The following is a 21997-nucleotide window of genomic DNA, read 5'->3' on the forward strand; positions in this document are numbered from 1 at the left end:
GGCAGCAGGAGGGAGCTTGGTCTGCACCCCAAGATCCTGCTCCTGCAGTGGGGTGGGCTGTCCCCGCGGATCACTTCGATATTTGTAGTGACCCTGTGCCAACCTCGGCCACTCTGTCCCCTTTCCTAACCTCATAACCTCTATCTCTGCTACTGCTGCTTTCAAGCCCATCTCATCCTCTTTTGTCCTCACTGATCTAGATCTAGTTTAATAATTCCACTTATTAATGGAATGTATTCCATTAATATTTTTTTCCCCTATGAAGAGACCTTCGCTGTGTGCATCTGTAGAGTTGTCTTCTGTCTTTCCTTGGTTTTTTTCCTGTTAAACTTTCCTGTCCAGTCCTGAAATTTGTCGTTTTGGTCACTAAGTTGTTCCTTTCCAAAGACCACTGTCCTTCTAGACCCCACAGCTCCCTCCTTGCAGCTGCTGGAGCCCCAGACAGCACCGGAATCCTCCATATTTTGGAGATCTCCGTGATAAAGTGGCTCAATTGTCTGAGCAAACCCTTTCCGTGCCCATTATTCCTTTTGTCCTTCATTCCACGTTCTGTCCATCAGTATTTCCAAGTCTCACCTGATTTCAGCCCATTTCTTTGTGCTAGAGGCAGGGGTGGGCAGGAAGGTGTTGCCCAACGGGAGCTGGTGGTGCGAGGACTTTCCTGATGCACCATCCCTGCAGCTCAGCTCCTTCTGCCCATCCTCTGCTGCTGCTCTACCTCTCTGCTGCCAAGCATCCTCTCTCTACCCCTTTTTTTTTTTAAATTTAAAAATTATCTTGAGCCCCTCTCTACTTTCCAGGCTCAGTATCCCAGGCTTGGCTGGGAATCTGACAGCATCCACCTGAAAATACCATTTATTTCTGTCTCTCTCTGTCTCCTCCCCATTGCTGCGGCCAAGGAGAGTTTAAAAGCATTTTGTTTTGTTTTGTTTGTTTGTTTTTTTTCTCTCTCCTGCTGATTTCAGCCCGAGGGATTCCAGAAACAACTCCCAGCTTCATGTATCCCTATGGGACGTCAAGCAGTCAGATGGTGCTCAGAGGGGTGGACCTCTTGCTGGAATGCATTGCTTCAGGAGTGTATGTACTGCTTCCCAGCTGGGGGAGGTGGGGAGAGAGAGGGTGGTCCCTGGTGGGATGGCCATGGACCAAGATGCTGAATCACCAGTGGAAATACTGCTGGCTAGGAAAAGGGATCCTTCCCCTCCTTTTAAATGTGATTAACAACGCTCTCATAACCTTGAAGGATAAGAGAATGGAGTGAACGGGAGAGCTGAGTTTTCTAGCACTATTCAAGTATCTTCAGATACTTGCTCTCCAAGGATAATTCCACAATGATTTATCCTTACACCTATTTGGAAAAATCTCCAGGGTGCTCCTTGCCAACTGTATAAACTCCGAGTGAGGACACTTGTGGTCCATGTGCCTGCAGAGGCACCTCCTGCATCCCCATGCACGAGGTGTGAGATGGACCCTGCTCCTGGTCAGCTGGTGATGCTCAGAGCCCTGGTTTTAGGAGCTGCAGTAGGAAGGAGAGTGGCCCAGCAGCTGGATCAGTCCTTCTCCCTGAGTGTCAGTGGTTCCAAGTGCAGGATTATCAACTGTTTTCTTAGGAATAATATTCTCTTGCAAAAGTATTTATCTCCTCCCCTCTCCTTAGACCAGCACCAGACATCATGTGGTACAAGAAAGGAGGAGAACTCCCAGCAGGCAAAACTAAGCTGGAAAACTTTAACAAGGCTCTTCGTATCTCCAACGTCTCTGAGGAAGACTCTGGGGAGTATTTCTGCTTGGCATCCAACAAGATGGGCAGCATCCGCCACACAATCTCGGTGAGAGTGAAGGGTACGTCACCTTTACCTTGCCATCTTTTTTACCTTCACAACCAGAAGCTGAGGGGACGTGCATGGGAGCAGATGCTCTATTTGTTGAAGTGGGGAGCAGGATCTTTCTGTGGGGGCTGTCTCTGTGCTGTATCCAGCCACACTTGTTCCTGGTCCAAACTGACCTACAAGCAGAGTGAGGTGTGATCTCAGCTGGTGTAACTCAGCAGAGCTTCACTGAGAGAAATGGTTGTGGGTTTGTGTAAAACAGGAAGATTGTGGCCAAAGTGGAGGGGGAAAGGCCAGGTTGGATGAGGCTTTGAGCAACCTGGTCTAGTGGAAGGTGTCCCTGCTGATGGCAGGGGGGTTGGAACCAGATGATCTTTAAGGTCCCTTCCAATCCAAACCATTCAATGATTCTATGAAAGAGGAGTCTCCACCCTCACTGCACCCAAGGAAGCCCACTTGAGAGGACAATGTTTTCATGTCTTAGTTCAGGCAGGGAGGGGATTTTGGATGAGGTACTACTGCTGCGTTTATAACTGGTGCACTGGTGTATTTTCAAGCTGCTCCATACTGGTTGGATGAACCCCAAAACCTCATCCTGGCCCCTGGTGAGGATGGCAGGTTGGTGTGCCGAGCCAACGGGAACCCGAAGCCTGCGATCCAGTGGCTGGGGGGCGGGGGGGCCATGCAAGGGAGAATCTGTACCTCCTTTACCAAAAAAACCTTGCTGAGGATCTCGTGGCTGGCCATGAGAGACAGAGCTGCTGTTGAGGTGCCAGGCACCCCGCTGGGCAGTGTGCGTGGGCTCTGGCATCGCAGCACATAAACCATCTGCTTGTCTGAGACAAGGCCAGTTGAACTGCGTCCTTGTAGGCTGGGGAGCTCACGTACCATCATCTGGTTTTATCTGGGCAGAGAGGGAAAGATGTGTAATGATGCTGACTTGTGAATTTGAATTTAAATTTTAATTTAAAGAGTGCTCTCTATTTTGAAGCTTCTCCCCCCAACCCAAGCCGAGAGGTGGCTGGAGACACCATCGTATTTCGAGATACCCAGATCGGCAGCAGTGCCGTGTACCAATGCAACGCCTCCAACGAGCACGGCTACCTTCTCACCAATGCCTTTGTCAGTGTCCTGGGTAAGTACTTATGGAAGAGGAATACCCTGTACTCAAGTTTTCCCTGCAAGAGGTCTCAATTTGCTTTCCTCTTTGTTGTTAGCTACTCTGAGGTTAATGTACCTTTGTACACCACCTCTGCAAACGGGCTTTGGAAGTCCACTGAAGTCCATTGCCATGGACCTGCAAAGCCAGGCAAGGCTGAGCAAGTCCTGTTGGCACTAAGATGTAAGCTGGTTCATATAGCGAGGCTAGAAAGGGAAGGAGAGATGAGAGGGAAGGGAGAAGCTCTACTGAGTCTTGAAAGTGCCAACAAGGAAGAGTGAACAAAAGACAAGGGAGGATGGATGAAAAGACTGGAAAGGGAGCAGCGGTTTCTTTTCTTTCTCTGGTTTCTTTTCTTTCTCAATAGCTGTGTTATTTTTGCTGTTTGCAGATGTGCCTCCTCGGATACTGGCCCCCCGCAATCAGCTCATCAAGGTGATTCAAAACAACAGGACCCGACTCGACTGCCCCTTCTTTGGCTCACCGATCCCCACCTTGAGATGGTAAGAGCTGCAGCATGTCCCCTGCCAGTCCAGAGGGGTGGGAAGGGGAGGTTTCCTGCTCTTCCTTCCCTTACAATAGCACTTTGTGGTGTTGTGAGGTTTAAGAACGGCCAGGGGAACACGCTGGATGGAGGAAACTACAAGGCACATGAGAACGGGAGTTTGGAGATGAACATGGCTCGGAAGGAGGACCAGGGCATCTACACTTGCGTCGCTACCAACATCTTGGGCAAAGCAGAGGCCCAGGTTCGCCTGGAGGTCAAAGGTAGGAGCACAAAAGGCTCTAGGTCAAAACAGCCTCTTGGAACTTCTGAAACTTGCAGTAGAAATAATAATTGACGTTAAGGGAGGGTTGGTTGTGTGCTCCAGCAGTCTGTCAGCAGGACAGCACTAAGTCATTTGGAGCTGGAACACAAAAAAGAGTAGAAATTCCTTTTTAATGTTGAAAAAAAGCAAGTCTATGGATATACTGAAGCTGTAGAAGGGCTTGGTGTAGATATTGAGCCGTGAGATGCCATCAGCTTTGCAAAAAGAAATACGAAGTGTATATCAGGCTTAACTGATGCCAATAAAACATTTTCTGAACTGTTTCCACAGGGGCTTTCCCTGTTCAGCAAAACCGATTGCTGACTTAGAAAACCAGGTATTTTTAAAAGATCAGCATAAATTAATGGCTTGTTACATTAATTTTATTTGCAAGCATTTGTATCTGAGCCAGTTCACTACACCAAGCCTGACAAACATGCTTGTCTTTTCCAAGTCACACCACCCTCAGTGAGTTAAAACCCAGCAGTTTGGTGATTGACACTTTCTTTCTGGCTTTGTGCAGACCCAACCAGGATCGTGAGAGGACCAGAAGATCAGGTGGTGAAGAGGGGCTCCATGCCTCGCCTCCACTGCCGGATAAAGCACGACCCTACGCTGAAACTCACCGTCACCTGGCTGAAAGATGATGCACCCCTGTACCTTGGAAACAGGTGTGTCTTTAACAGTTTCATGGGTCTTCTCTCCCAGGATTGTCAGACTTTTTACAGAACATTTCAGGGATCACCAGGGATAATATGGATAAATATTGAGTTTCCATCTAAGCAACATTTACCATTCTTGATCAGTTTTAATGATACTGGCTCCTTCCAACAGACACTGCCTTGCAATTACAATTGACTTCTCAGGAAATCAAAACTTTGACTATAGGTTTTCTTTACAGATATTTTAGGACATCTTGATAAAATGAGTGGGTTAATAACAAGCTACTTTAAAATTAATGTTTATCTGCTGTGAGTGGTACAGCTGTAATTTCCTTTCCATAGCTGACTTCCTCCTCGTGAAATGAGATCACAGGACACGAGCCAGTCAGAGGTCAGGCTGTTCTCCTAAAAGTGTGATTATTCCAGACATATACCAGAGCACATTCACTGATTCCTTAGGAAATGAGGTTTCCAAGAATAACTCAACACATCCTTAGCTGATAAAATCTTCAGACCAGAGATGTACTCCTGTTCTGTTTGGGCTTTTATATGTATTTTATCAGAGAACAGTTAGATATCTGTCCTGCTGCCTGATGTGCTTAGGCACAATTGTGTGATTGTCATTTTCATCCCTTTAAGGATGAAGAAAGAAGATGATGGTCTGACAATATATGGTGTGGCTGAAAAGGACCAAGGGGATTACACTTGTGTAGCTAGCACAGAGCTGGACAAGGACTCAGCTAAAGCCTACCTCACTGTCCTAGGTAAAGCTGTCCTCCCAATGCACTGACACACAGCTCAAAGTGCTTTATTTTTAATGCAACTGACTGACTTCAAGGTCAGACTGAAAGGGTGATTTGTGATCACAGAATTGCCCTCTGAAGCAGAGATGCTCAGGGAGATGCTGGCAGAGCAATTGTTCCGTTGCTGCAGGACTCAGCAAGGACGTGCTGCCTCATCTCAGACTCAGTCAATGGCATTGAATGTGAGTCGAAGGAAACTTGCATTTGAGACCCCCCCCCCCAAAAAAAAAAAGTAGTTATTACATCAAGCTAAAAATATCTAAATGTGGATGTTGAAGCTCTGTGAGAACAGTCCTAAATTTGCAAGTGAATTTAACTGATGGTCAGGGTGCTGAGCAGCACTGGAAACCCAGGGATGAGCAATGAGCAGGTCCCCTTTTCAATATGGGCAGTGACAAACTGAAGCCTGTTCCCCATTCCCATTTCTGTATTCTGGGAGATCTCCTCACAAAACCCAGAGTTATCAATCCCTGCTCTTGGCCACCTCAGATCTTGCTGACGTGCTGCATTCGTGGAGATCCCCAACCTGTCAGCGCTGCTGGCATAGACCCACAGTGCCCTACAACAGAGTGCAATATGAATCCCATATCCCAAATAATTTCATTGGGCTTGATTTATTTCCCTTCCTTTTCCACTAATTAACTAATTAACTCTATGGCAGGCTGATGTTTCCCCTTTGCTGTACACTAGCAGTATGACTAAAGGTGTGCAGAGAATGCCTGGAGGTCTCTGGGGGAAGGATGTACCTACTCAGATCCCCAGGCAGGATCAGATCCTTCTGAAATCTGTAACTCTGTGTGTAACTTTATATTTGCCAGGTGCTCCTTTGGCCACCCAACCTTAGTGACTAAACTAACACCGTTAACAATCAATGTCTTACCTTGCAGCTGTCCCTGCTAACCGTTTGAGAGACTTACCTAAAGGTAATCAGCACTAATTCCTTGGGTTTATTTTATTTTGTAAATTGATTTTGTTTTGCCTTGCCAATAACTCCAACAGAAAATCTAGGTGTAGTGGATGAAAAAGCAGGAGCTGATACTTCCAAGTCCTGTCCGTGTTGTCCTTGAAAACCTGTCCAGCTGGCTGTGGGTAGAAAGGTCCTGTGCCACATCATTTTGCATCCTGCAGTGCCAGTTCTTGAGTGCAGGAATGATTTTACCCATACCTGGAAATCATGAGCCCTGATGGGAGGGAAAAAAAAATAAAATCACTTTGAATGTCTTGACCTTTACCTGGAAAGAAGTTATTACTGTTACTGTTAATGCATGAGCTGGCTCTGCGTGACCATGTGGGTTGTGACAAGATAAAGAAACCAAAATTGTGCCCAGAGCATTTCTAACAAATACGTATTTTCATTGAGGCTTTGTGTCCTTTCTGTTTTGTTTGTTTGCATTTCTTTTTTGGACAGCTGTGTGTAGTTTGTTGTAAGGTGATGTATCTCCCTGCTAAGCCGCCACCATCGTGCTTCCACCAGCAGATCACATCAGTTGTAGAGGGAGCAGGCAGGGTTTGAAGGCAGGGCACAACTGAGCATATTTGTATTTTAAAAAATTGCATGAGTCCACCAAGAGCTGTAGGATGTGAATTATGCCACAGAGCACGTGTCCTCCCATGGGTCTGGACTAAAAGACGGCCAGGAGAAGTGATGGGAACTGGGTCTTCCAGCTCCTGGGACAATCCCAGACTCATTTGTCTTGTTACTCGGCCAACAGAACGACCTGACCGGCCCCGTGACTTGGAGCTGACAGACCTGGCTGAGAGGAGCGTGCGGCTGACGTGGATTCCCGGCGATGACAATAACAGCCCCATCACAGGTCAGCTGCTGGACCCTCTGCCCCGTGTCTCTCCCACTTTCTTCTGCACAGTAGAGGGAAAACTTTCCTTGTGAGCTGAGCCTTTAACCCTAAGCCTAACCCCTTTCCATCTTTTCTCCCTCAGACTACATCGTCCAGTTTGAGGAGGACCGGTTCCAACCTGGCATGTGGTATAACCACTCCAGGTACCCTGGGAGCGTCAACTCGGCCGTCCTGAGACTCTCTCCTTATGTCAACTACCAGTTTCGCGTGATTGCGGTGAACGACGTGGGCAGCAGCCTGCCCAGCCTACCCTCTGAACGATACCAGACCAACGGGGCACGTGAGTACCATCCACCCAGTCCCTCCTGCCATGGTAACTTATTGTTCTTAGCATCTGGTCACCACTCTCCATGTAGACTCTTCCTTTGTGGTGTATGATCACAGTTCCTAGAACACAAACAGATTCACACAGGTGAGGGAATGAGCTGCTCCATGCATGTCCTGGGGTGTAATTTGACATGTCACATCCACAAGCCCATGGCTGATATTCTGCAGAGCAGCAAAACTCAAATGGAAAGATTTATACAAAGGTCATTGCTGTAGAATCTGTTGAAGGAAAGCCCAGTTTCACCTTAGGAGAAGCTTTCTAAAGAAAGTCTTTCATCCTTTCTGACCACAGGAAGCTCTGAAGTCTCTTGGGAAATTAGACTCAAATGTAAACTGGCCACGAGCAAAAGGCATTTTGTTCCAAAATTGCAAATTCTTTGTCCACTGCTAGAGCTGGCCAGGAGCCCAGATCGATGCAGGAGTAAAGCGTGCTCCAGGTCAGGACCAAGATTCAGGTCTTCAGTTTGCGTGCCCAGTGCTTTGGACATTGTAGAACACTTGGGAAAATTCATCTGAGGAATTCACAAGAAGCTCAGTAGTTTTGCTGCATTTCTTAATTTAACCGTTGCAGGGATATTTCTGTAATATCTACTGGCATCTAGTGTTGGCTTTTGACATTACTCTTGGTTCACATTTCAAAAGTGTCACTCTGCTCCTGAAGTTGCTTCACAATGGTTGTCTTTCAAAGATTTAGGACATTTAGGGGAGGAAAAAAAAGAAAAAGCTCCTAAATAAATGGCCTAGTTTTCAAGAGTGCTGAGAGTCTCATGTTCCATTAACCTGAATGAGAACTTCTGGAAAAATCAGGCCATTAACTTCTGTCTTGGTAGTACTTTTGACTTGCATAGTAAAGGGGTTTTAACCATTCAAATGGTAATTTTTCAAGATTATAAACGACTTTTTTTTTTCTTTTTTTTTTTCTTTTTTTTTTCCCTCAATGTGAATTTCAGGTCCTGAAATTAACCCAACAGGAGTTCAAGGTGTAGGGACCCAAAAAAACAACATGGAGATCACCTGGACGGTGAGTTCTTTGATTCTTGACAGTCACCCAGCATCTTACAGATGTTAAGATATAGAAATACTAAGATATAGTGAGCTCAGCATCTCTAGCATGTGTGATGTCCCACAGAATACTGTAACCTTAGTGATCATAAAGGAAATTAAAAGCAGAAGATGCATCTACAAGAGAGGCCGTTTTTAGTGCCTAGAAGAAGGTTTGTGATAAAAACAATAATTTGCAACTACATAAGGCAAAGAAAAGATGCTGGATCACAGATAGAGGTTAGGGAGGATGCTCAGTCTGATTCTTTAAGCAATGTATAAGGCTTTCAGACCAGCTCTTGCTTTTCTTCATGGACCAGCAGGTGTCATCCACAAATAAGGCAGCATCTGCAAGGATAGAAATTGCAGTGGGGGTATGGACTGGAATATAAGGATATGGTTCTTGGTCCTGCCTTAGGTCTGGAGGGCAAGGACTAGGTCTGTCTCTAGCGGGGAACAAAAATATTGAACTCCTTTCAGATTTGTTGATGGAGCATGAAATAAGAACCAGCTGCTGAACAGAACTTTTTGGAGGTCCATGGCAGAGAAATACAGTTCCTCTTTCTCCTTCTCACTTTCTTTTTCTGTTTGTTTCCATTAAGCCTCTGAATGCAACTCAAGTTTATGGGCCCAACCTCAGGTACATCGTGAGATGGAGGCGAAGGGACCCTCGAGGGAGCTGGTACAACGAGACAGTGAAGACCCAAAGGCATGTTGTCTGGAACACACCCATCTACGTACCCTATGAGATCAAAGTGCAGGCAGAGAATGACTTTGGAAGAGCACCGGAGCCTGACACCGTCATCGGCTATTCCGGGGAAGATTGTGAGTATTTTCTCAACCGGAGATCGTAAGTGTTGCAGAAGGGCAGGATCCCACCTGAGGTCAGTGGGTTGGCACCTGTACCCAGGACATGTTCATAGCACTGCTTGATTTAGCACAAAAATCCAGTTCCAGGCATTGGAAGAAAGAGGCTTGGCCATTAGATTCTGTTCTGGGCTTTGCCTGCCCGACCCCAGTCCCAACACCTCTCCCTTGCTCTCTGTAATACCCAGATAACACTTGGTGTGTGGAAAACAGTAATATTTCACTTAAGATGAGCTCTGGCTTTACTCCAATAAACCACATTAAATTTTTTGATCCCTGACATCCATGGAGCACCGAGTTCATCTCGGATGAGGGGTGCTATGAATGGCCAAAAGGGCCTTGGTTCACCCTGGACTGGATTTTTGTGCCTCTCTGATAAGGCCCCAGCTTGGGCTCCTGTTTGCAACACACCATTGGCTCAGCTTATCTGTCTTTAAAACGTTCTGCCTGGTCATGCAGAACAGCAGCCAGCTTGTTTAATTCTCTTCTCACCTTCTTTCTGGGCTACTGGTATCACCTTCTGTGCCTGTAGCATCCAAGACTCTGAACTACAATTATCCTTATTAGGATAATGTGGTTTGCTACCAACAGCTTTATTTTTAAAGAATTATAGATTAGTTCCTTGCATTGCAGCATCAGTGGGGGTCCCTGGCTGTGTGGCTTTAGGATTATCAAGAAGTAAGATAGATAAGCCAGGTAACCATCCATGACTAGGTTTTGACATCAAGGGGGCACAAACAGGGCACAGCAATTTCAGGAAAATCTACAATCTTGGTGCTGAGATGACACACACATCCTCTGACGGGGCATCTTCTCCCAGAGGAGAGAGGGTAACGGGCAGGAAAATGGGAAGAAATGGTGGGAATCAGGGTAAGAGCTGGACCTGGCTGAGAGGCTGTTAATGGAAGAGCTCCACAAGCAGCCAACTGCACCGTCATCTCTGCATCACCCTTCTGTGCTTTACCAGGTTTTATTTCTAATTTCAGTTGAAAAAGTATGCAATAATTGTGAGTTCTGGGAGGATGTGAATGAGCCTGCACATGTGTGCTTTACATGGAGGTAAACCAGAGAGACCACAGTGTCGTATCACACCCCAGACACAAATGTGTTCCTGCCTGTATCCCCAGGGGTGGGACAGATTAAAAAAAAAATAGTCCCTGTTCTCTCATGTCTGAATTGCTTCACAAATAACTGCAGATTTCTACATAGCAGCAGGTGATCTCTAAAGAGGAGGTAAAAAAACCACAACTGGATCAACAGCAGATCCAGACCCCTTCCTTGCTAACGTCGTCTCTTGCAGCAGTGTGTAGGAAGCCCTGCTATTAACTGAGTCATGAATATTCTCATGACAACTGGCTGAGTGAAATATGGGGGTTTTTTTACCCTTTCCAGTGGAAGCAATGCTTGAAAAACAAATAAGCATGAACCTATCAGGGAGAAAGCGAGGGGGATGGAGGTAAGTGATGCTGTGCTGCGTATCTGCAGGGTTGTAGGGTCTGCTTGCTCCAAACGAGGGCAGCCAGGGAGCTGAGAGTTAACCTGTTGCTCCTGTTTTATGTTACCAAGTTTGGAAATCCTCAGAAACCGAATTTAAAGAGGGAGAAAAGGAGATGAATATCCCCGTGAAAACGCTGCCGGCAGATGGGGCTGGACGGGGTGTGGGGCTGCTGCTCCCCAGGTTTACAGCAGCCTCACAATGCTGTGATGGGAAAACTATGGTGAGGGAAAGGAGGGCAGAGGGGTGTCCGTCTGTCTGTCCGACCTCCAGGGTATGGCTGCTGGTAACGTACACTCTGCTTTATCCCTGAACGCTCAGATCCCAAGGCTGCGCCTACAGATGTTAGGATAAGAGTTTTAAACAGCACTGCCATTGCTCTGACCTGGACCCGAGTGCACCTGGACACCATCCAGGGACAGCTCAAGGAGTACAGAGTGAGCAAACCTCTTCGGCACTGACTATTAATACAGCTAACCTTCTCACAAGCCGAGGTGGCTCCAGTGATGGAGCTGCCTGTGATGGGGATGACAGAAAACTCTCCTCTGGCCATCAGGATCCTTTGGTCATGGCTGAGGAGCAGCACTAGAAATGAAGGTGCTTGCTTTGCTCTTTGTGGTGCCTGGACAGGGTTATGGGCATCTCCAGTTGCTCCCCCAGGGCTCTGTGTTGGTCTGACCCTACCCAGTGCCTGGCTGCAGGATCTGGGGTGCTCAGACAAAGCAAGGGGGGTTGTCCTTGTGCACCCAGGAGGGATTTGGGGTGGTCCTGCCCATGCAGAGAGGGGTCTCCTGGCTCTAGAGCTGCCCAGAACTGCAGGCTGGCTGCTCTGGGAGGAGGAAATGACCTTTGATAGGTACAAACAGGCTCATTTTTGTGTCATCCCCAAAATACCTACATCATCTTTTAATGAACACGATCCCCTGCAAAGCCTAAACCCAGCGGTTCATACTAACTGGCAACTAAAGACAGCACGGATCCTGTTGTGGTTTGTTTTGTTTGTTGGGGTTTTTTTTGTTTGTTTGTGGTTTTTTTTAATGTTGAATATTTACTGCTAAGGTAAACTACTAGTGTTTCTGTACAGAGGATAGACCCTGTTCTATCAGAGTTTAAGACTTTCCCAAAAGCACGTGTCCTGCAAACAGTTCCAGCATTTCAAATCCAATAATCCGCTGGACATAAAGCAAAGCTCCCTGGGGACCGAGTTCATATTTTTTTCTGCCTCTGCTCTGTCTATTTTCTGAATGAATCTTATTTCTGCATGAAATAAGATTTATAGTCGGGGCTTCAAATGGGAATACTTTACTTTCCAAGTTCAGACTTTCCTTTGTGCCTGGACACGTCCCACCTTTCCCTGTACAGTACTGCTCCGGGTAGAACAGGAGAATCACTTGATGCCTAGTGCTCAGGAACCAGAAACAGCTTTTTGTAGTCTGAGTTTTGCTAGTTTTTCTCCATGACCTTTGGTGTAAGCACTTAACCCTGTGCTAAGCCTCTTCCTCGGGTAACACCACTGACCTGCCTCACTGGGGGGGAACCTGGAACTTCATTAATTCCTCTAAAAAGCTTCTGCAGCTGAGAGCTGCTCTTTGGAAAAGCAAAGTTTTTACTCTGCTTTGTTAATGAAAACCCAATTGCCCTTAAATGGGAAAAGCTTCACTTGCCATGCATGTTTCTTGAAGGCCTATTTCTGGAGAGACAGTAGTTTGCTGAAGAACCTGTGGGTCTCCAAAAAACGGCAGTATGTGAGTTTTCCTGGAGACCGAAACCGGGGCATAGTGTCCCGGCTGTTTCCTTACAGCAACTACAAGCTTGAGATGGTTGTAACCAACGGGAGAGGAGATGGGCCACGCAGTGAAGTGAAGGAGTTCATCACACCAGAAGGAGGTACGTTCCCAGGGGAGATATATTAGGGATGATTTTTATCTGAGCCTGGACAATATTTTCTGGGCAGCATCACTATCACACAGCACTGGTGGATGCCATCCTCACCACCGGGTAGGTGACATCTCTGCAGCTACATCTAGAGCTGTCTCATCAATTAAAAAAAATATAAAAAATCCCTTTCATGTACTTGGAGCACATCAGCAAGTAGTTTTTTAGGCTGAACAAAAGAAATGTTTGCAGAGCCTCTTCAGAGTCACAGCACTGTGCCCTTGATTTGCTGCCTGACCTACAAATGCCACCGCACCTCCCCGTGCTTCAGGGCGGTGAAATGGGAGCGCATGTATTCATCTTGCTCAGTAAAAGGCAGTAAAACCTCTGTAAGACCTTAGTACTTTTGTTCTGAAAGGAGATCACTAATACCCCTGTCAGGCTTTTAAGGCAAGAGCACCTCGTTCTTCTATTTAAAGAGCTTGTGTCAAGGATGAACTTGAGATTTTAATTTTCTCGCTGTCACAGGAGCTATTTATAGACAGGCCAGTAATTTTTTTGTTGGAGCTGCACTTTCAGTGGCTGGTAATGAGTCTTCCTATAGCACAGATGTTTTTTTGGCACAGTATGTTACAAAAATACAAGAGGGAGAAAACAATAGAGAGTGGAAACAACTAACAGAAAGTGCTATGGGGTTGTCTTCTTTCTGTTTCTCCTATTCACACAAGAACAGCATCTCTCTGAGACTCTGTTTCTTCCTCAGTGTTTTCTTGGATGCTGTCACCTTTTGCTAAGGATTTTCTACTGACCAGCTACAATTAAGTTATTTAAAAAGAAAAGACTGTCTTAGAGCAGGACAGTTTTGCAGTCAGGTTCATTTTGATTTAACTCCTTCCCTGTGTGCTAGAGGCATGAGCATTTGGGTAGCTCTATGCATATGTGGGTGGCATTGATTTGAACAATTATAGCAGATTATCCTCTTGTCATAAGTAAACTGCTGATTTGTTTTTTTCCTACGCCACTAAGCAATTTTATTGACTATATATTGATGTTCAGGAGATTGAATGATATTCTGCAATTCTATTTTTAAAAAAATAAATAAATCACTAATCTCTCAGATCAGAAAGCCAAGTTCTTTCCTCAGTCAAGATACTGCAATTGTGAGTAAGCCAGGTGAATAATTTAATTCAAGAATGTCTAATGCTTTCCTTCCTTTACTAGCTTTGAATAAGTAGTCATAAAAGCAGCCATCCCTCAGGGTAAGGACCACTGTACTCGAGGCACCAGCGCCCTGTTACAGGTCTCTAGACATTAATAACACAAAGATACTTTGCATTAAGAGATGCTGCTGTACTATTCCTCACTGTTCCAACAGATAAATAGATGAGATGGAAATGCTGGGCTGGGTGGGGGCTGCAGACAAGATGAGTAAAGTATGTGTACAACATAGAGCAGTGGGACTCGGACTGTGTCACAGCTCCACTTCATGGCTGTAGCATCTTTTGGGGGGTGGCCAGCATGGGGCTGGGTTGCATGCAGAGCTGCTCTGGTTTCTGCTCCCTGCACACACGCTGCTGCAAACCCTGGGCTGGCACATGGTTTCTGGCACAGATTCTCGTTCAATCAGTTCTTGACCTTTAGTGTGTGTGTAATTTCTGAGTGGCTTGAGTGTATCGGTCAGCCTGTGATGTGTACAGTATTGTAAGGTATGTTATCTTGTATGTTTTTTTTTCTTCTTTCCCTTTCCTTCCTGGTCCCATCTTCCTCCCAAGTGCCCAGCTCCCCCAGGTATTTAAGAATCCGACAGCCAAATCTGGAAACCATCAATCTGGAGTGGGATCACCCAGAGCATCCCAATGGAGTCCTCACAGGATACAACCTTAGATATCAAGCCTGTACGTTCCACATGTTACCTTCTTAGTGATAATAATTAAGTCCTTAAATATTATCCTTGTTGCTAATTACCTCCTCACCTAGCATAAAAAAACCTCTCCATAAGGAACCAGAGGCTTTCAGCACAAGATGAGACACGCTGGTGTTGGTGAAGAGTCCTGGGGCAGTGCTGGGCAGCTGGAGTAAGCCAGGGAGGGTTGTGGATGTTCAGCAGTTCTCCAAACTCAACCACTGAAGGGAACTAAGTTTGATCTCCAATTTAGAAAGCTCTTTAAGGACAGTCTGAGTAGTTTATGTGCTCACTCAAACACAAGCTCCCGGCTGTGTAAGAGATGCTGCCCGGAGTGCAGAGTCCAGTACGTTGCCCAGGGCAGCACAGTGTTCTCTGAGACCCTGCCACTTGCATGATGCCCTTCCTTGACCACCTTTACAACCCTGAATGTCCCCACTAGCCTGTCCCCTGGTCAGCAAGTCACTAGCTGCCCTAACCAAAGTGTATTTAACAGCAATTATAGCTCTGAGCACATGTAGCCCCACACCGACTGCGGGTCAGGTCATGGGGGCAAGGTGATGAGTTAGACAGCACAATGTATTTCTGAAACAAGGCTGAAGCCACCACGACCTGCCTTTCCTCCTCAGTTAACGGATCCAAAACGGGACGAACTCTGGTAGAGAACTTCTCTCCCAATCAGACAAGGTTCACCCTGCGGAGGACAGACCCCATCTCGCGCTATCGCTTCTTCCTGCGCGCACGGACCCAGGTGGGAGAAGGAGAAATCCTAGTGGAGGAGTCACCAGCATTGCTGAATGAAGGTATGTGCAGCAACAACAGCTTCTGGCTTTGCTGAGGGGTTTAGGGGGGTGATGGGACATGTAATAGCAGGTCAGAGAACCAAGTGGTCAGCAGAGCAACCAGTACAAGATAATAACTGATGCACAGCTGTGATCTACTGTAGAGATAGACAGATAAGTGACCAGGACTGAATACTGCAGCAGAAATGCTACAGAGGTGACTGTCCTGTGTTCTTGGGAACCATCTTGTTGACACCCCAAGCAATTAGTGGTCCACATGTGCCTCTCAAGCAGGAGAGCATCTTGCTCTCACCTTGCAGAAGGTGAAGCTCTCATCTACCCCTCTCCAGCCTCCCTACTAGATAAATAAGAGGCAGATGTGGGTGATTTTTGTTGCTCAAAGGGGCTGCAGCCACTGCATCCTCCGGGCAGTGAAGCCCAGACAGGGGCTAGGGTGCCACTTCCCCCTCACCCCATAACCAGCAGCTGACCTGACCCTCCAAAGCGAAGCCCCGACTCCCAGAATCATAATAAGATAAAATGTCCATTGTAGGACATTCATCAAACTAAGTGAAAGTTCAGGAGCCCTGAGGGAACCCAGGGAGACAAAAGCTGGCTCTTTCCTTTCTTTAGTCTTTGCTAAAAGACCTGTGATTTGGTTAGCTCTCATTTAATGGGGTTTTTGTGTCCTTTCTTCCATCTCCCCCCTCCCCAACTACTGGCTCTGAGTAGGAAAAGTAATTCCTACTGATGACCCAGCAGAAATTAAATGCTCCCTGACACCTCTTAGGTGGGCTCCAGCATCACTAATTGACCTGACAGTGCTGCATTGGCTATGGGGAAAAAAAATCAGCTAAGTTACACCCTGGCAAACGAGAGAGGGGGCATGTCATTGCTTTAAAAATGAAATTGCTAAATTTAGAGCACAGGGATGAGATTGAAGTTGTTAGTACTGATGGTCAATAGTTGTAGTTGTTTCCTATATATTTGCTTTACTGGGTTTGTTTCTATACGGTGATAACAGCGACTGTTAGGAGAGCACAGCTGAAATATAGTCATAACCAACCACTGCTGTATAGTGCTGAGCTGGTTTGTATTGGGAAATACCCAGTACAAGGTAAGGTTCCCTGTCCATGGATGGGTGGTGGCACCCAGTGTCCCCTGGCTGAAGGGATGAGCTGCTGCCACATAGCAAAAGGACAAAGAAAAATTCAGGTTTCAAAACCCCAGTCTGAAGTTACAAGAAATCCAGTAAATTCTGACCTCAAAACATGAAACCCTGAGGTACCACATAACATAGGTGAGTTCTGCTAATGACAGGCACGTAAGTACGATTAGCAGCTCTAAATGCTCACTTTGCTATGAAGGTACCTTCTGGAAAGCTACATGAAAAATAAGCTTGGAATTAAAAAGAAAAAAGAATTAAGATTAAGAAAACTAAACCCATTAATGCATTCAGAGGTTGTTTTCTGCTTGCCAAACTCATTCACCTGAGAAGTTTAAATAAAATACATCTCTCATGTTCTGCACCCACACAAGGCAGTGATGTTAGAATTACACTAGAAAAAAAATAAGGTGAAATTCAAGTTGTCAAAACCAGTCCTTGCTGGGATGAGATATGAGCACCTGCTTAAGCACTTTGCTTAATTGACACCACTGGTATCTCTGCTGAGGAGCTGGTGTGTGTTTAACTGGAATTTGCCATCTCCAAGGGGATGTCCCTGCTCTCTCTGCCCTCTGCGAGTGGCTCTGACACACAGGAGGGTGACGGGTTGGCACTAATGCATTTATTCCCCCTCTCTCTCTCTCTGTCTCTCTTGTCTCTGGTGACTGTGTGCAAGTGGTCCCCAGTCACTTGTCGGTGTATTCTGGTTGTTTTATATATTCCTCTGTTTTTCTCTTCCCTTCTTTTCTATGCTCTCTTCGTATTCCCCTTCTCTATCCTTGGCGCTGCCCTCTGAAGCCACGCCAACCCCAGGTACCGTACCAGCCGGAGGAGGTAACAGGCATGGGGCAAGGCTCACTCCACGCTTGCTCGGTGTGCTGGCAATTAAGCATGCACTCCATTAACCCTTTCAATGGGAAGGTGAAGTGTCAGGAGTCTAAATTGGATATATGAAACGATGGTAGGTAAAACAAAGCCCCACAGGCAGCAGGGACTAGGGCTCCGTGGAGGGGTCTGCAAAGATTAAAATATCTCTGAGTGGGGCTTAACAGCCTCCCAGATGCCTAATGATGGCCAAACCCTGCAGCTGCCACAGACTCTTACCAGCAAAAATAAGAGTCAAGTTACCCTATTAATGAGATTATTTTTTTTAATCCCAGATCTGCACGAAGCCCTCTCCCTTTTAAAGCCTCAATATCACTGCCCTGCAAAATACAGAAGAACATGTATTAGCCCCCCCTGCCTCTGTGGTCCCTATCTGGGCTCTACCCTGAAGTATTTAAGCTACATTTTTAACCCTGGGAGTCTTCAGCCTTGTTGCTGGAGCAGCTGCCTCCCTCGACCACGCAGGTCTGGTCACAGCATACAGGCACCACCAGCCCCACACCTCCCCAGGGGTCTTTTGAGGCTGCCAGGGCTTTCCTACAGGAGAAACCTTTTGTTTCCAGGTGCCCATTGAAAGGGTTAAGGACAATGTTTGTGCCACAGCTGTGCATGTCTGCATGCAAGGCTATTGCTGGCTTTGCCCTCGATTGCGAATTTCGACAGCAGCGTTGAAGCAGAGAGAACCCTTTTCTTATCACGGGGCGGGGGGGACGCAGCATCTCCACCTGCTTTCAAGGAAACCCAACTCCTCAGTTACCCAAAGTCAACTCTGCAAAGTCCAAAGCATAAGCACAACTTCTGGTTGCCCAAAGAATGACACCCACCTCTTACAAACGCAGAAAATGTGACTTTTTTGGGTGTTTTTTTTTTTAGCCCCCTCTTTGAGCCAGTATTATTTCAGCAGCAGGGACAGCCCTGTGTGACCCAGCTCAGAAGGGGGCTAGTGGCATCGCTGGGCATAGCAGCCAGCCAAAACACACCCTGAACGCTGCAGGAAAGCTTTTGGTTTGGAGCAACAGCGTTGATTTGCTCTGCACCAAGGGCTCGGTAAGAGGTCGTGCTTTGCCTTTGCTGGACACAGCCCCGGTGCTTCCCAAGGAGGAACAGCTTCTCAGGGAAGACTCTTCCCAAGTGGTACAAGTGCAGGACCTGCTCTCTGCACCTGTAGGTTTTGCTTTCTTACCTTATAGATGTTTCTCCTCGTAGATGTTTCTCCTCCTTTTATTTTGTTGCGGCGATGTCTTCTCTACTCAATATTATTTTGTTGGTTTGTTGTTGTTTTTTTCCTTTCCCAATAGACACCAATCTTTTTCTTACTATATTTTCTCCTCCTAAAAAAAAAAAAAAAAGGAAAGAAAAAGAAAAAAAAAGGGGGTAACAGATTGGTCTGCTTTGCGTGGTGGGAAACTCAAAATGGACATAATTCTTTAATTTTTTGCTTAGAGGACCTCTATCCTCCAAGTCCAGGAGGGCTGTTCTGCTTCTATAGCTCTTACTTCAGCCAGGGTTTAGCTTATCCACAAGAATCTGTGGCTCAGGATCACCTTCTTAAAGTACTTTTCTACTTGCAGTGGATATTGCTGAACTTTGAAAACACAATGTGATCTCTTTATCCTTCCAGCATCGTATCACTTCAGGCACAATCTCTTATAGTAGCTGAATTAATTGCCATTTAAAGGATAATTCTACAAGAACAGAGCCCACCGGTCCCCCCCCAACCCTCTATTTTTTACCTTCTGCTAGGAGAAACAGTAAAGACAAAAGATGGGCCAGAGCTGAAAGACATTTAAGAGTCAGTAACTGGAGTAGTAGGTCTTTAAACACTAACTCAGCCGCGTTCACAGCGCTTCAGCAAGAGAAATCAAGGTAGTACCAACCATAGCAAGATCCAGCACACATCTTCGTCTTGCTCTTGAGCTGGATGTCATTTCTCGTTAGGACACGGGGTGGGTGTGGGAGCTGTTATACAATTTGAGCAGTGTTTGTCCCGAGAGGCTGTTTCTCTTCCTAACAAGTACAGGGTTTGAGTGAAATACTGCTTGACCTTTCTTGGAAGATTCATCTCCGCTCAGTGACCTAGATTTTGTAGATTTTTTTTTTATAGTTTCACAGTGAAAGTTGTCTTAAATTGCAGTAAAATGCTCTTTGCCATAGGCTGCTGGCACTAAAAAAAATAAAAAGGGCTTTTTTTTTTCCCCAGGTTTAACCTTACATATACAGGGTTATAGCTGTTTTGTGTGTGTATGAGAAAATAGACCAGCTTTATGAAATCAAAGTGAAATGCAGAGACTTTGCCTTAGGACAGGACTTACCTTTCTTAAGCCAGGCTTGGACAAAGGCAGAGGTGATATGGAAAAAGAGAAAACATCTAAAAAGGGCTCTCATTTATGTTATGAGTGAGAAAAAAAATCAAAACTGGATCCTATACTACCTGTGTGTATAGAAAAACTTCATTAAGGACCCTAAAGAGTATTGCTCTTAGACTTCAAGGAAAAAAACATTGACTTTTCTCAGTTCCCTTCTTGTCTCTCCATAATTAGGGATTGGAGGAGAAAGATCCTATTGTTCATTTTAGAAACGGACAGCAATAGAAGCAGAGAGAACTGCTGACCCCTCTCTTTTAGAGACTGCTCAATTGCTCCTTTCTATTCTCAAATTTCTCATAGCTCTCATCACATTTGGAACACTTTATGGTAAAGACTTTACAATTTCCTTCTGTTGTTAAAAACTGGGAGAGGGTGAGAAGAAAACAAAAAAAAAAATCTCTGAAAATGTATTTGACTAATCATCAAAATTCATGAAAAATTGATCAAATTTCTCCAAGCCTAATTATTTTGTAGACACACCCCAGGGAAAGCTGTTACTACAGCCTAACAACATTAAAAGCACCTTTAAATAATTAAAGAGCAGTTTGGATGTGCATTGTTTCCTGTATTTTGAAAAAAAAAAAAACCAAAAACCAAACAACCCAATGCAACTACTCCCTGAACTGCTGCACTACTCAGAGCAGGACTTGAGTCCTTAAGAAGTTCCCACTTTTAATCTCCCCCTTTTGATGATTCTTCCTCTCTGTTTTTTTTCCTAATCTGAGCTTCACACAGTTTTTCTATAAGATTTGGGCTCCTTTTTTACTGGCTCAGTCACAGGAGCCAAGCAGCTAAGAGCACAGCCATCCTGCTGCAATCATCTCTCTCATTACTTCGTTTATTAATTGCTAAAGGCAGACCGCTGCATCCCCCCGTCCATTACAGCAGCGTATCTCCTCCCCACTGTGCCCCTCCATCTCCATTACCTGAATGGGTAATGCATCTTGCAGACAGAAAAAGCAATCTCTGCCTTGCAAAGATGAGGTCTAGTAATGAGCTGGATGGTCATTAAGATGTTTCCAGGAAGATGGTGGGAGTAAGAGAATGGGAACTGTTATCACTGGCTTTTACTCTGAGTTTTCTGGGTGTACTGGGGTGATTTCAAGCCCATGTCTTTAGAAACTCTGGTTTTCAGGGTGCAGCTCTGCCCTGCATTGGAAAAAGCAGCAACCCCTTCTCTGCACCATCCCCTGCTTTTGAAGAGGGGGGATTTTTTTCCAGATATTTTTTTGCCAGATGCTAGGTCCTGTACTTAAACGCAAGGCAACTGTTGGCAAAGCCCTTGAGTGAACCTCACATTGGAAATGCAGAAAAATAAACCCAGCTGCTCTGCAAAGCTTAGAACATTATACTCAATAAACTATTGCAACCACATTTTTATAAGGATGTGTGTGATTTTTAGATTTTTTCATAAACAAGCAGTTCTGGAAATGCCAGCCTAGCCCTCCATCACCCCCATTCCCCCTTTTGCTGCCAGTAGCTGTGATCTGTTGCTCTTTAATTAGCCCTGACGTGGTGGGCAGCAAGCAGGGAACCCCAGGAACCTGGGGAAGGGCTGCTCCCCTGTGGTGGGGTACCCTGTGCTTCGGGGGACACTGCAGCACTCTGATCTCTCAAAGACGCCTTTATCTCCCCCAGACTGAAATCAGCTCTCATTAGGGGATGGATTTCAAAGCCTAAAAAAAAAAAAAAAAAATTAAAAAAAAAAAATGCCCCTTATCTTCTCTCCCCCAAATCTTCCAGCTGAGCTCTTCTCCCGCATACATTTCATATTCAAACACAAATGAGGCTGAAGCTTTGAATCCCAGGGGTAGCTTAGACCTAAATCCCCCCACGGCCACGGTGCCGCCTTCCCACTGCGATCCCATCCTGCTGCCCATAGACACACTCCCCATCCTCCCCTTTCTGAACTACTGTGTCCCAAACTCACTCAATCCCACATTTTTAACTGTTCCTATTCCTTCCAGGATCATCTTTACCCCCCCAATGCCAACACCCTTCTCCTCAGTCCCACACAGGGACCCGCTCGGAGCGAGCCCATGTTATCCTGATGCACTGTGATAGCCCTGCTCTCGGGGGGTCACTTCCATGAGAGGGTTGGAGCTGTGTGGGCAAATCCTGCCTGGCATCACTGTTGGCCAGAGCTGAGCAGCACAGCTCAGACTGATGCTGA

General features: G+C 45.9%; 1 protein-coding gene across 7 annotated transcripts in view; it reads left to right on the forward strand.

Annotated features, from left to right (window-relative positions):
- The window catches only part of NFASC (neurofascin), a 53933-nt gene that overhangs the window by 12693 nt on the left and 19243 nt on the right, over positions 1–21997 (forward strand). For 3 of the 7 annotated variants that reach the window (XM_010163636.1, XM_010163639.1, XM_010163640.1), the window contains exons 7-22: positions 966–1077; positions 1658–1842; positions 2387–2527; positions 2821–2964; positions 3380–3491; positions 3590–3756; positions 4321–4468; positions 5099–5223; positions 6150–6185; positions 6975–7076; positions 7201–7398; positions 8396–8466; positions 9089–9311; positions 14496–14618; positions 15256–15429; positions 17372–17386. In XM_010163636.1, coding sequence (XP_010161938.1) covers positions 966–1077; positions 1658–1842; positions 2387–2527; positions 2821–2964; positions 3380–3491; positions 3590–3756; positions 4321–4468; positions 5099–5223; positions 6150–6185; positions 6975–7076; positions 7201–7398; positions 8396–8466; positions 9089–9311; positions 14496–14618; positions 15256–15429; positions 17372–17386 — 2076 coding nt within the window. Of the gene's footprint in view, positions 1–965; positions 1078–1657; positions 1843–2386; positions 2528–2820; positions 2965–3379; positions 3492–3589; positions 3757–4320; positions 4469–5098; positions 5224–6149; positions 6186–6974; positions 7077–7200; positions 7399–8395; positions 8467–9088; positions 9312–11169; positions 11286–12530; positions 12736–14495; positions 14619–15255; positions 15430–17371; positions 17387–21997 lie in introns of all 7 variants that reach the window. The other 4 variants (XM_010163634.1, XM_010163637.1, XM_010163638.1 and 1 more) reach the window with 4 other exon arrangements.

Source organism: Antrostomus carolinensis, unplaced genomic scaffold, assembly GCF_000700745.2.
Source record: "Antrostomus carolinensis isolate BGI_N321 unplaced genomic scaffold, ASM70074v2 scaffold14652, whole genome shotgun sequence".
Classification (NCBI taxonomy): Eukaryota; Metazoa; Chordata; class Aves; order Caprimulgiformes; family Caprimulgidae; genus Antrostomus; species Antrostomus carolinensis.